The sequence below is a fragment of the Desmodus rotundus genome, chromosome 8, assembly GCF_022682495.2.
Source record: "Desmodus rotundus isolate HL8 chromosome 8, HLdesRot8A.1, whole genome shotgun sequence".
NCBI classification, from domain to species: Eukaryota; Metazoa; Chordata; class Mammalia; order Chiroptera; family Phyllostomidae; genus Desmodus; species Desmodus rotundus.
Window position 1 is genome coordinate 127,398,388 of NC_071394.1, and position 14,516 is coordinate 127,412,903.

Genomic DNA, 14,516 nt, shown 5'->3' on the forward strand with positions numbered 1-14,516 from the left:
GGTGCACTTCTGTTCTCTGATTCCACTTAGAGGCGTGAATCAAGCAGTGCAGTTCACATACGTGGTTGTCACGTGTTACATGCAGGTATTTGTGTGTTTTTCACACTCTCCACCCAAACGCATTTACTTGTTTGTGTCTTTGAATGATTCAGGAGTAAGAAGTGACAGGCAGTCGTCTTACATGGATTTGTAGCATGAAAATAAATTTCCACTCTGTGAGCTTGGGTTATCTTGTTCTCTACAAAGCTGGGAAAGTTGTCGTTGTGGTTTACTAAAAGAAAAAAAATTCTTACAAGCTGCTGAGCTCACGTGGCAGGGACGTGCCCCCCAGCCGCCTCCCCCCGACACCCCATGCCTTCAGTCCTGTGGAGCCCGACTGTGACTTTGTGTTCATGGCCTACATTGTACCCAGGGGTGAGTGGCTGGTATCCACGGTGGCTGGTAACTTGCGCTGGTCGAGGTGCCTAAAGGGTACAAGCATGATGGAAAGTGTCTCAGGAAGACATGCCAAGTGCCACCGGAGGTGGATGTGGTGGGGGGCACCTAGCAGTGCTAGAGGCCAGGCCGGGCATCTGTTTCTCACCAGGGTGGGGGCTTCCCCACTGCTGCTGACTGCCTGGGAAAGGGAGCCGTGGGCGTGGCAGGGATCAGTTTCCTGACTCTGTAACCTGGAGTCTTTGTTTACGTGTGCCGCCTCTTGTTGACGAGTGCTGTCCTGTGTGTCCCCAGTGCTCGACCCAGTAACACACTAAACACAGTGTTCATAGGCTCCGTGGCATTTTTGTCCCTCGTTAAAGGTTCAGAAACAAAATAGAGATTCTTAGCAGGAGATGAAAAAGGGCGCTAGCTGCTCAGTTCATGCAGTTAACAAACAGGGCTGCAGGTAGAGGTGAGATTCGACCCCTGGTCCAGTATCGGACAGTGAAGCAAGTGACTGCTACGCGGTGCACTCTCCAGGGGAGGCCACAGGTGGTGTTTGTGGGAATGCGCAGACACCTGTGTTCAGAGCGCTCACGTGGTTTGCTCTGGCACTATAATGCTGCATCATCTCCTTTTTTAAGCTGGTGGCATTTCCTTCCTCTTGGGGGCATGGGCTGTGTTAATACTCTGAATGAATGCTGCATTTCCTCTTCAGTGCCACTGTGTGCATACAAATCCTGAGATGATTTCTTTAATTAAAGGGCAGAAACTCCTGGTCCTCCTCCAGTGTTTGTCCACTGCGGATGAATATAACAAACAAGGGGTACCTCTAAAGTGCATAGCTGTTCAGTTGATAATATAAATGAATTTCAAATTCGTTCCATCTTTAGTCTATTTAGGGGGAGATTTAAAGCATTTACTCCTACAGCACTGAAGGCAAATAAGAGTTTTTATCTACAAAATGATGATGATTCTCACTTTCTAGAGAGACTGTTGGACTTGAACTCACACTATAGCACCTAGGCTGAAGGATTCCTACCGTAACTTGCCACCTTTTTTCTCCTGACCTCTGAAATAACTTAAGATTTCAATCATGTGTTTAATACAGCTAATGTTAATCCTTCCCTAAACTTATGATGTACTTTTTAGGGGAAAAATGTTTCTTTTGAGTCTGAATTTTAGTCTTCGCTGCTTAATCTTCAAATGCTAATCTTCAAGTGTTAGACAAATTCAAGGTGGCTTTCTGCAAACCTTATTGTCTGCACAGATAGACCTCCAGATAGTGGGCTGGATGAACACGGAGCCCCCCTCCAGCTCTACGGAGGGGTGGCACTCTCATTCGACAGAGGTGGGAAGAAGTGCAGAGAGCTAGCGCGACGCACCCACAGGTCCTGTCCCCGTGAGCATGAGCTTTGTCTCCGATGGATCACCCCACTCAGATGTAAAACACGTCAGTTAGGGTCACTTGCCTCAGTGAAAGGTGTCCTTTACTTAGGGGTGACGTAATAAAGGCTAAGATCATAGGAATGGGCACCAGATGAGGTCTAGATTATTAATTTCTGATTGCTCTGGAAATACTCCCCTCCTCAGAGGCTAAGCAGAACTTCTCTTTTATGTTTTGTTAGGTGTCCCCTGCACCTACAGAAAGGAGCCTGTTCGTATATCGAATGGAAATAAAATATGGACACTGACGCTTTCTCACAGCGTTTCAAGTAAGACTCCGCTGGTCCTCCTCCATGGTTTTGGAGGAGGTCTCGGACTCTGGGCACTGAATTTTGGAGACCTTTGTACCAACAGACCCGTCTATGCTTTTGACCTGTTGGGCTTTGGAAGAAGCAGTAGGCCCATGTTTGACAGCGATGCGGAAGAGGCAGAGAACCAGTTTGTGGACTCCATCGAAGAGTGGAGGTGTGCCCTAGGACTGGACAAAATGATCTTGCTTGGACACAACCTTGGTGGGTTTTTGGCTGCTGCTTACTCCCTGAAGTACCCGTCAAGGTAAGTGACGGTGGCAGCAGAGAGGCACCCAAGTGCTAGTCTCTACTTCCCATCTTTGGTGGTTGCTGGCAGCTGAGCCTTACAAGACAGATTCTGTTAGCGGACCTGTAGACCAAAATGGTCACAACTGATGACCAGCTTAGTAGCTGAAGTAATGATGTCAGATTTTGCTGTTACAAGTGTTACAAATTTATGGAAGGCTTTCTACTTGTTAAACTTAGAATGTGCACAGTTGAAGCCACAAGTAAAAATAATTGTGGATTCCTTATTGTATCAGACCTATGGACTCAGCAGGTTTTTCTTAACGTTTTCCAGGTTACCATCTGTAATGGGAAACCGGAAGTTTAGAAATTAGAGCACTTAGTGCTGTCTTTTGGCCTAGAGCAAAATCACTTTGCTCTAAGCTTTAGTTTCCTCTAAACTACTGGAAGTATACTTGCTTAGTGTGTTTTACAGGGTTTTTTGATTATACTGTGCCCTAGCCTTTATCGATATAGAATTATTTGAATAGTCATTGAATTAATGAATGTTTGCTTCAGGATCTTTGTAGCATCTCCTCCTTTCTTCACCTGATTTTCTTATGCTATTTAATTTTTCCTATTTCCTATTATTTAATGTTACTTCTTCAAGGGAGGTCATATTAGAGTGCTAAAAAAAATAGAAGAAAAACTCATTTTTATTTCTTCATCTCTTGGAAAGAAACAAAGAAAGATTAGCAATTTCATGTTACCAATGTGTTTTTCCATTGGATTAATTTTTAAATCCCGAATTGCAGCCAGTTGTGACACTGTGGATGACGGTCATTTTTCAGAGTGCGTTTGTACACCTGCGCGGCAGCCCGTTGCGTAACTCCAGGTGTGTGCTGACACAGAATTTGCCGTGTGAGCAGCAGCCCTGTGTACCTGACGTTGTCTTCCTCTGCCACAGAAAACCAGCTTTTTTCCCCTAGCTTCTTTATCTCGGCTTCAGCATTTCTACCTGCCTTTTGTGGAGAGTTCATAGTCCTGCGTGTGCCAGACACTGATAGCTTTGTTGACTGGCACACCTGTTCTGTCTTCTGGTGGGCTGTTGGGGATTACGGCTTTAACTGTGCCCCACTCTCCGTGACAGATGTCTGTCACGGAGAGTATTTGTGGTGGAAGTAAGAGAAGGAGGTGGATGCTCTTCTGATGTGAGACAGCAGGGCTGTCTGTGGGGGTCGGGCTTCCTTTGTTTTATAACAGATGTTCATCAAGTCTGCCTTGGGGTGTTCATGCCTCAGAGATGTGAAGTGGGTCTCTGGGCCAGACTCCGGCTATGAGACCCCGAAGTCTTGGGGTCCTGGCCCTCATGGCTGCCTGCTGGTTAGGTTAGTTGGGGAGATTTTCACTTGCAGTTGTGAAATGTTTAAAGAAATAAGAGGTTTCATTGATTCAGAAGGGAACAAGCACTTTAAAATCACCTATAAAAGACAATAGCGATATATTTTGAATGGCATGGTTGGCAGAACAAGTGTCTAAACCAAAGCCAGTGGTCCCTGCCTTTGACTGACTACATTTATAGGAAATGATCTTTGAATGTTTGTGCCTGATACTAGAAATGAAACTAGAGTGTCAGGACGGAGAACCACTAAATATTAGCAACAGACGCATATGAGAATGCTTGAAATAATTAGCATGTTTAAATTGCTACCAAATATTGAGTGGGACCAAAATAATGAGGTTCTCTGGATTTTCAGATATCCCACATCGTGAATGAGGTTCAGGTGGAAGGAACCCTGTGCTTGGCACATAGTGGGGCCGCAGTGTTGAATGAATGAAACAAGGAGGCCACTAGGCTGATGTGGTAACGCCATGGCCTGCCTGAGCACACCAGAGTCTGAGCCTGTGAATGCCTCGAGGTTGTGAAATCAGAACCCGAGGACAGCAAATCACGAACAGCCACCTTCCGTCCAGCTCAGCGGAGCACTCCTACCCACTGCTGGTTTCACTGCCTGATTCAGATCGGTTTTTGCTCAAATAGACTCTTAAAGTTTTTAATATGCTTTATTTTATCTTTTACCAGTGTCAGTTAAGCAAGTATGGAGCTATCTACTCTAAATGTCCCTTATCCAACGTTCAGGTACTTGTTATGAACTAAAGAAAAGGACACTAAGAAACTTCTGTTAACTTGCAAAGTGTTAGCAGAGAGATCAGTTCCCAGGTACAACAGACTAGGGTACAGCAGGGCTTCACCTCTCCACTAGAAGGCTTTCAGATCATCGGGACTCTGACCTCGCCTGGCTCTGTCTTCTGACTCTGCAGAGCTGGGCTGTACCCCTCTTCTCCACCTTTGTTGAGGAGAAGGGCTGTTCTCCTTGATCCGAAGTTGGAGGTACAGTATTTAGTTTGTCGTTCTCTGGATGCGCCTCCCCCAGCCCCCCGCCAGTGGCTGGGAGGCCATGGGAATTACCTGGGTCTAACTTCTCATCTGTGCACTGGCTAGAGATCCTTCTGGTTCTTTTTTGTTCCTTCCCTTCTTCCCTAAGTAGGTTCTGCAGACTCCCTTGCACATTTTGGTTCTGTGTCTGGAAGTTCTTGTTGTGTTGTAGCTGTTTGGTGGCTGAACTTAAAACTCACAGAAGTCAGGTTACATGCCCTCATTAGCACTTAGGCTCAGTGGTGCCGGCGCTTCGAGCTCCTGTGCGTCCACCGCGTGGCCCTTTGCCTCACAGTCTGCTCGCCGTCCTCCAGCTCAGGACCTTCTCTTGCAGCTGACCTGGAGAAGAGTGCCTCCTTATGTTTTGAAACCGATGGGCTGTGCTCTTGTTCTTGCCCTGCTGGTTCCTTGTTTTTCCTGCTGTGTGACCCAGTCTCTGCTTCTTGACAGATGTCTGGCCAGCTGACTCACATACGGTGTCTGGGTAGACCCACTCCTTACCCCTCGGTGTGAGCTAGCAATCCCACCATGCTCTCAGCTGTGGGATGTTAGAGGGGAGGGCCTGGCTTACTATACTAATTCAGCTGTACATTAAAACCAGACGAACTCCTATCAAATGAGATCACCTCTTCATTAGAAAAGGGGGTGAGAAGAAAGCCTGGGAACTCGGTCTGCTGCAAGGTTATAGTAACCTGTGAGGTGAAGCGTGTGACCAGGCTGCCCCGAGGAGTGAGCGTTAAGTCGCTCACCGCTCACGTGCTTCTAGCCGCTGTCTTCACCCGCTCCCCAGAATGAACTCTTCTCCGGTAGCCTTCCTGCTTTGGCTGCTGTAACTGTGTGCCGTTGACTCGACATTTACTGTCTGATAGCTCTGTGCAGTCTGTCTCATTTAAAAACCTCACAACCAGAAATAGGGAACAGTTTGGACATTGTTGCAGAACTGCTAAAAATAGCTTTCAAGCTTTTTGACTCTAACCCTCAGTAAGAATTGTGTGTGTGTCTGAAACAAACTTTTGTGTAATGTTACTCACATTTGTTATATATCTTTCTATTCCACATTATGTAATTGTATTAAAAAGCAATCAGACTGTCTCTGACTCTCTAAATGGAGTTTACTACCCATCAGTGGGTAATGACCTGCAAGATTAATACAAGAAGTTATAGTGTTCTCATGTCATCCGGGGGACCCGAGAAATCCAGACTGGACTAACTCCTGTGCTTTCTACTTTATTATACTTTACACAATTTGTGTATTCTTATAGACAGGGACCGAAAGGAAATGTGGAAAGAGTACTCCCAACGTTTACTGATCATCTGCCATGTGCTGAGCGCCATTGTAGGCTGATGATGACACAGAGTGAACAATTATTGGAACACTTTAGTCCCTTAAAAAAAAGGTCGTGTACTCTGGTGTATACACTTTGCATAATTTCTTAAGCCGGCATTTTTACTAGGGATGGTATTTTGCAGATCCGTAGTAAATGAGGGGAGCCAAAACTAGCGCAGAAACAAAGCATCACGTAACTAGACTTTCCCTCCCTCAAGAGTTCCTTTGTTCTTCCTCTTCTTGGGTTTGCAGGTCAGTGAGAGCCTAGAGCAGACTGGGCAAGGTCCCATAACACATTTATAGTGAAAATTTAGTCATCTTTAAGGGTAGAGTATGTTTTAATAAAGTTAACTTTTCTCTTTAAGAGATAAGTCAGTAGTAAATAATACTATTTCCTAACATGAATCTTTGCAGCTTTCAACTAGGTGGCTATTTCATAAATTCTACTTGCACCTCTGACATGCCTCTGCCTCCCCATTCCGCACATCTCAATGTGGGCTGTGTAAGCGGAACTTAGGAGGAAATCCAGATGTCAGAGATAGTCTCTGCCGTTCAGACAAAGCAAACGTATTGCCTTTCTCCTTTGTGCACTGTTAGAAAATAGCAGCCTCATGAGGCTTTGAGTGAAGGCCCTGCAGGTCTGGAAACCTCACGCGTCACACGTTTCCACAGTTTCGTAGTGACAGTGTGCGAGTCTCGACGCCCCGAGATCTAGAAGATAGTGTAGCGCTGGCCTGGAGTTAGTCGTAAAGGTTGTGCCTTGCCTTTACTAGTATCTTCCACTTCGGTTGCTTAGCCTGTCCTTAGGGGAGAGCGCCTTCTCTGCCCAGTGGCTTGTTGGCATCTGTTAGTAAACTGGAGTCAGGAAATAGGGGTCTCAGTCCTCGTTCTCCATGAGCTGGCTTTGTGTCCAGGGGCCGGTCACATCGCGCTCTCAGCTTCCTCCTGGTCGGTGAGATGAAAGGCTGGCTGGCTTCCCTGAGGGCCCCGGGACCGTGCTCTGGGGCTCCCTGTTGGAGAAAATGCAGTCAAAGTGACTCCGTTGCTGTCCCTGGCACAACAGTAGAGCATTTATATGGAATAATTGCCATCTGTACCCATGTTCTGGTTTCTTTACTTTTCTGCTTCAGTGGTGACTTAGGAAAGGGACTTCAGAATCACAGTCAGTCCATTGGGGGGTTGCTGGCATTTGTTGGCTGCTTTGACAGTTTACAGTTGACTGTCGTCTGCTGTACGGAGGACCCTGATGCTGTGCTCCTCAGGAGCTGCAGGATGTAAGGGCCATGAGGCAGCCACGTGCCAGGAAGTGCTGCAGGCAGTGCCGGTCATGCCCCTGTTCCCCACGCTGCAGTCCAGAACTAGGGGTGTCTTTTCAGCCCGTGTTACTGCTTTATCCTTCTGTTTGTGAAAAGATCATTTAAAGTTCTTTTGTTGTATCCCGAACGCGAGCAGAAAATCAAATGGAGACATGTGGGGTGCACTTAGATGGTACTTCTTTATTTTTTACCTGCGCAGGGGTGAACTCCCAGGGTGCCTGTTAAGGCTGCAAAGGGGAGTCGCGCCCAACGCTCACAGGCTAGCTCTTTTATACGGTGAGAAGCAAGCAAGCAAGTTACAAAAGCGGGAGTTGCGGTTATCTCTGCATATCTCTGGGGTCAGGAGGAACTTTGCTCTGGGGTCAGGAGGAACTATCTGTCTGTCTCCTGTTGATAAGAACCATCTGTCTGTCCCACTTAATTTGTACCCTCAGTTTAAAGATAAGGGTCCAGACCTGAGATGAGTCTGGCACCTAAAGTTTTATGGCCCTCTAACTAATTGGCTGTAACTCAGAATAAGCCCTCTGCAAATGACGTATTGTTTACCCTTACTTTGGCCGACAATGTTGTTCTCTCCCCTATATATTCTGGTGACCTTCAAGAGGTTTTCTGCTTAGCAGTGCTTATAATTGCCTAGCCCTCTTTCCTAGCTCTCAACACTTTCAAGCCCACTTAAAGTCCCGATGCCTCTTACGTTGTCAGAGGGACTGGTTCACAGGGGATAACTCTCGTTGGTGTCCGAAGCCAGTTTACGAGTGCAGTACTACCCTTCAGTCGTTTCCGCAGGGTCAGCCTCGGAATAGTGGAGCCGATGGGTTTTTCTGAGTGGTCACCTGCCGGAGGGCAGCTTCACGACAACAGACGCTGTTTCTCGGGGATAGTCCCGTGATTACCGTAGACACCTAGATATTCACCTCTCAGGTCCTACCAGATCTCAAAAGTTTACCTGGAATGAGAACACGGTGCGACCTGTCCCACTACTAGTCTTGTCTTTGATGTGAGGGTTTTGGAAAGTGGTTCTTTCTGTCTTTCTAGATCGTGTTAATTCTCGACAGTCCTGGGGTGGATTTGCCAGATGAACTTGAATCAGCTCTCTCTCCAACAGGGTCAGTCATCTCATTTTAGTGGAGCCTTGGGGTTTCCCCGAGCGACCGGACCTTGCAGATCAAGAGCGACCAATTCCGGTGTGGATCCGAGCCTTGGGAGCTGCGCTGACCCCCTTCAACCCCCTGGCTGGTCTCAGGATCGCAGGGCCCTTTGGTGAGCGCCGAGACCTGAGCCCGAGGGAAGCAGGGTCTGTAGATTAGCGGGAGGGGGTGTTACTGACCACCGCTGTTGGCTAAAAACAAACACCTGAAGTTTACGTTTTCCCCTCCTCTAAAAAGTGCCAGCCCATGCACAGAGATGAATGACACCAGACCCTTCTTCTCAAAGAGGAGGCGTCTTTATGGAGTCAGCCTTACATAATTAGCAAAGCCGAGAAGGTGGGACATGCTGAGGCTGAGGGAGTCGGCCCAGGGCCTGGGAGAAGCGCCACATGAACCTGTTGGAGAGCCATAGGGAGCACTTGTCAGGTGCCCAACTGGAGATCACAAGGCCTCACTTGATGGACATGGGGATCATAGGCACCATCACACTCACTTGTCCCATAATGTCAGAGTGTTAAGGAGATAAAGCCATTCCTTTCTGCAGAGAGTTTGGGGATTCCTGATTTGTGTTTCTGGTCCTATTTTGAGGTACCAGTGTTTAGTCTCTGACTTAAGTTCATTAGACTCTCAGCTCCTCTGTTTCAGTCTCCAAGCCAAGGGAGTTTCCTTCCCCCATTGTCTCAGAGGGTGACGGTCTGGGCCTCCGCCTTGCCCTCTTACAACTTGTATCAGTTACGAGTGCTTTTGGCAGCAAGTAACTAAGTACTGAAGTGGTTTAAACCAGAAGAATTTTTATTATTTCCGTAACAAGCAGTCTGGAGGCAGGTGGTTTTAGCATTTGTTCTAGCAGCCAGCTCACTGATGCTGGGTGTGGCCTGCACCTGCGATCTCCCTACCCTTTCCCCACGGGTGTTTGATGGCCACGCTGGCTGCAGCGTCACCTCACAAAGCAGCACCGTGAGCAAGAAGAAAGCGAAGCACAGAATGGCCTTTCCTCCACAGTGCTCCTGTCAGGGCAGAAAGTCTTTCTTGGAAGGCCCTAACAGACCTCCCCTAGTCTCTGCCTGCCTCTAGTCCTTTCACCAGCAAACCCCCCCCAAATTTCAATGACTGATCCATTGCGATTTACTCCCAAGCTGGAGGGAGGGGCCTGCTTTCCTGGGCACATTGCCACCTGATTGACACACAAGAGGCAGGTTCTGTGAGCAAGAAAAGGGGAGAGGCTCAGGGTGGGTGAGGGGGTGGAGTAGGTGGCTGTGGGCTCTGCTCTCCTCTGCCCAGGCCAGGCCCCTACCGCCCTGCCCTGGGGACCCCTTGGGGGTGGGGGAGCGGTGGGGCTATGGCACAGTGGAAGAGAGCACCAGGGCTGGGCTGTGACCGCACTGCACCCCTCGGTGCTCTCAGAGATAGCCCTTTCCTCCTGCCCCCACCTTCTCGTCCCACCAGTAGAGCCCGGTCCTCCGCCGAAGCACCGAGGAGTCTGTGTAGCAGGTGGGCTCGACCGAGTCACGAGGACACAAGTAACCATCATGGAACAAACAAAATAGGAAACGAAATTAGGAGACGATGGTGGGGGAAGGGCGCCTCCCTGCACTGCTTGCACGTGGTGATGGCAGGTGTGGGGGGGTGAGTGATGTAGGCTCTCAGCTACATCATAAAAATTCTGATGGGGGTATATAATTCCTTCAGAAATGGGAAAGAAGGGCACTAAGGAGTAAGATCTGATTAGAGTAATAGGCAGTGACAGCAGAAAGAGGAACTGGCTAGTCCCTGGGGCCTGGAAAGGAGAGCAGTGACCGGATGACGGCCCCTGCTGTCCCCCCTCTTTCCTCTGGGGGCCTCGCTCCTGCTTTCCCCACAGGCCGTCGGAGCCACTGGGACAGCCTCAGCAGGGGCATTGCCAGTGTCCCAAGCAGAAACCCTGAATTAATATTTTCACAAATACATACAGTGTGGGAGAAATGCAAGTTAGTAAGTCAATTTTATGAATGAGTTGCTCTATTCATCTGCCATGTTTAATAGAATTTCTTTTCCCACCAAAAAACAAGTCTTAGGAAACTAACACGTGTGTTTGAACTTAAAGCACATCCCTAAGTCAATGTGAGGCACTCTAGGCTCCCCTTCAGGAGCTCGAGGAGAGCTGCCTCTGGGATATGTGCCTGTTCCCACCCAAAAGGATCTGACACACACACACACACACACACACACACACACACACACACACACACACGGCTCTCGTTATGTAAGCAGACACTGGAACTTTCTATATTAGGTAGTCTACCGGCCAGTTGTAATGTACACATACAGGTAATTTGAAACACGCATTTTCTGTTGCACAGGTTTGAGTCTAGTGCAGCGTTTAAGGCCTGACTTCAAACGGAAGTACTCTTCCATGTTCGAGGATGACACCGTGACGGAGTACATCTACCACTGCAACGCGCAGACTCCGAGGTGAGGGCTTCGTTCCCAGTGCACCGCGTTTCTGGGTTAGACTGTCTTGTTTGAAAGGAAAGTTCATTTGATGATTGCACCTCTCCTTACTAAGTAGCTCTTAATGTCTACAGTGGGTGAGGCGTGAGTGACACACAGTTCGGGATTGACTAGTTGAATAATCTCCGTGGGCTCAAAGACACACACAGGGTGGTCCCGAGTTGCCTGGTACCAGTCCTGGGATGATCGAGGCAGAGGAATGTTGCCCCCTGGAAGGTTTGAGCCCACAGAGGAGGCTGGGCGCTGGGTTGGCTCATTTGCATATGAAAGGCACGGTCCCTCTTGAGTCCCTTACAGTCTCTAAGTATGACTAGCTCCTGGAGACAGTCTCTCTCCAGCCAGGAAGGGTTTAAGCTATGAAATGTCATAATATGAAGAAAATTAAAAATAAAAACAATACACAAAGAGTACTTAATTTGAATTTCTTCTCACCTTCGCCACTGCACGTAAGAAGCTGGTGCCTTGAACCTGTGGAACGGCTCTCTTCCACATTTGAAATGAGTCACAGTGGAGAAACAGTTTCACTTCCATTATAGGAAACGTAATCATTTAAAGATAGGGAGTGAGGGTTGCATGTTTTGATTAAGAAGACACGACTTTTTTCCCCATTACCTGGAGTTATCCTTGTTTAGCTAACAAAGCATACCGCTTCTGTGGGGTGTACACAGAAGTATGTATCTTCTGTGGGGTTTGTTCCTTACAGTCTGTAGTAAATTGTTTCCTACTTAAGCTCAGGTTTTTCTTAAGTGGGGCAGCACCTCAGTAAGAGTCTGTTTTGACAGAGGTGGGCGTGGGTTACACGCTCATCCCCAGAAGTGATCCGTGTGGTTTTCTTCTTTTCCCTAAAGTGGTGAGACAGCATTCAAAAACATGACTATTCCTTATGGGTGGGCCAAAAGGCCCATGCTGCAGCGAATCGGTAAGATGGACCCCGACATTCCGGTCTCGGTGATCTTTGGGGCCCGCTCCTGCATAGACGGCAACTCCGGCACCAGCATCCAGTCGCTACGGCCACATTCGTACGTGAAGACGATAGTAAGTGCGCGCTGCGGCCTGTTCGGGTTTCAGCTGTGGGTGAGGGCTGTTCTGTGATGTTTGCCTTCGGTGAGGTTCACGTCTGAGCTCTGTGCTGTGGCCCTGGGCGGGGACTGCTGCCACTTGCCATGGGGTTCGGTGGGACTGCACAGATCGTTGTGTCCAGGCGGTGAATTGCCGTTCTCAAGGGCCTGGCCTGGCCCTAGAGCCGTGGAGGAGGGACAGGTGCAGTAGCACGGTGCCCGACTCCTGCCTCCAGGGCCGCACGTGCTCTCGGCTCGCTGCACCTCTGGCTCTGTCACTAGTGGGCCGTATGGGATGGTTTATTTTGTTGCATGTTAACATTTCAGTGAAGTTCAATAGGTTCTTCTCTTTATTCTCTGATTCTTTATTTGATGGAAATATCCAGGGTGGGGCAAAGTACGTTTACAGTTGTAAGTACACGAAATGCAGAGTTGATTCTTGTGCTATTATTAATTATTGTATTATTTTCCACACGAACAACTACGAAAACCTACTTTTGCCCCACCCTGTGTTAAGCTGGTTGCCACAGAAAGTTTTGCTTCTTTTTTATGTTTTACTTACATACAGCTGTTCTTACTTTCATTGCTAAGCGTCTTCGCTTACGTCGGTGTGTTAGTGAACACTTGTCCTCACTGGCCCTCTGACCGCTTTTCTGTCCCAGGCCATCCTCGGGGCGGGGCATTATGTGTACGCAGACCAGCCGGAAGAGTTCAACCACAAGGTGAAGGAGATCTGTGACTGCGTGGACTGAGCGCCCGGAGGCCACACGGGGGGCCTGCTGACGGCCGGCTCCTCAGCAGCAGCTTGGTCTCCAGTGAGGAGTGAGGGGCACAGCAGAGCCGGGTGGTCTTCCTGGCCGTCCTCTGCACATGCTTTCTCTCGAAGCTGCTCGCACACTCAGACAGTTAGTGCCTCCTACAAGAATGCCTTTCCTTTCTCCTGCACAAGGTCAAATACGCCAGCGCCTCCGCGTCTCCTGGCTTTAATAAAAGTTGTTTGTCCCTCTGCTGCACTGAAGAATGCTGATTTTTCAACTGAAATGTTCTCATTTCTACCTAACTTTGCTGTGTCGGGTACTTTTTATATTCCAGTCTGTATTGCCGTACTTTAAAAACTGATTTCTGAATCTATATTTTATATATTGTAAAGGTGCACTTTTATTTGCTTTGTCTGCTTCTATTTACCATGTCTAATAAGTGATGTAGTGCATCAAAATTCAATGTGTTTTTATGTAAAAAACTTGTCACCTTTCTAGAATACTTTTACTTTGAAATGGAGTGATGAGGCAGCACTTTGGTTAAAAAAAATAGGAATCAATCACTAGCATTAATTTTTCTGATTTTCCTCTGTTCTTTACTTAAAGCTGCAAAGCCATGTCAGCATTTTAAATGTGACCCATTCTGACACACCGGCCACAGTCTCAGCGCTGGGACTCTTCCATGTGTGGTACAGGTCTGCACTGCCAGCGAACACAGCGCTGATGCTTGAGTGATCCGGTACCGGCAAGCCTTCCCCGAGCCTGTCCTCTTCCTCGCGTCAGTGAGCGGGGCGCAGCCGCGGGAGCAGACCTCCTCCCTGAGGGGAGAGGGGACTGTGACCTTCCAGTAAGCTGAGGCACACGTCTTGGCTCTAACTTTTGTAGACGGGTGCTAACTGGAGTATATTTTTACCACTGAAATATAAAAGTAGGGGGTGCAGCTATGTCTCACGGCACCAGAGATGAACTAGCACTTGGGGTTTTTTTTAAGAGTTTTGTGTTGATTAAATAACTTACATGCTTGAAGTTATAATAAAATTCTACAAAGTTGATTGAACTATTTAACAGTAACTACCAAGTGTAGTACTTGTTGCTGTTTTAAAATGAGAAAAACCTCTTTGAAACTGTGAAGAAGCTCCACGTGGAAACTGGCTGCTGAGAAGAGTGGAAAAGAACACTGAGTAGCATTGTCGCCAGCAAGGCGTTTCTGACTTCTGTTTCGCTGATGTTGCTTGTCCAGGAGAAAGGTGGTTATGTAAATAAAAACTGTAACTTACAGCAAATAATGGTTTTGCCTGTTGCATTTTTTAAATGGTTAATTAGGAAGTTTCTGGTGGTTAGGAGAAGTGAGGTGGTATCACTGTTGATTACCTGCGCAAAACACCGCATGTTCTGTTTCCAGCACCATCTCCCCTGCAGAAGAGTAGGCAGTACCTACCGATTACACTGAAGCGCAACACGCCGTTTCCCAGGGAAGGTGTCTCACTGGTCAGATTAGGCAGTTTAGTGCAAAAGGTAACGTGAGAGCCGAGACCTGCCACTTTCTCTGCCGTTAGAACAGAAACAGCCTTTATTTTTTAGTTAGTATTTAGATGGCCAGATTC

At 47.8% G+C, this 14,516-nt stretch overlaps 1 protein-coding gene across 2 annotated transcripts in view; it reads left to right on the top strand.

Annotated features, from left to right (window-relative positions):
* Positions 1 to 14,047, top strand: part of ABHD5 (abhydrolase domain containing 5, lysophosphatidic acid acyltransferase) — a 27,993-nt gene extending 13,946 nt beyond the window's left edge. For both annotated transcript variants that reach the window (XM_024566074.4, XM_045199813.3), the window contains exons 3-7: positions 2,046 to 2,418; positions 8,564 to 8,718; positions 10,946 to 11,057; positions 11,945 to 12,131; positions 12,817 to 14,047. In XM_024566074.4, the coding sequence (XP_024421842.1) occupies positions 2,046 to 2,418; positions 8,564 to 8,718; positions 10,946 to 11,057; positions 11,945 to 12,131; positions 12,817 to 12,906 (917 nt within the window). In that variant the 3' untranslated portion in view covers positions 12,907 to 14,047. The remainder of the gene's footprint in view (positions 1 to 2,045; positions 2,419 to 8,563; positions 8,719 to 10,945; positions 11,058 to 11,944; positions 12,132 to 12,816) is intronic.
* Positions 14,048 to 14,516: the final 469 nt, after the last annotated feature.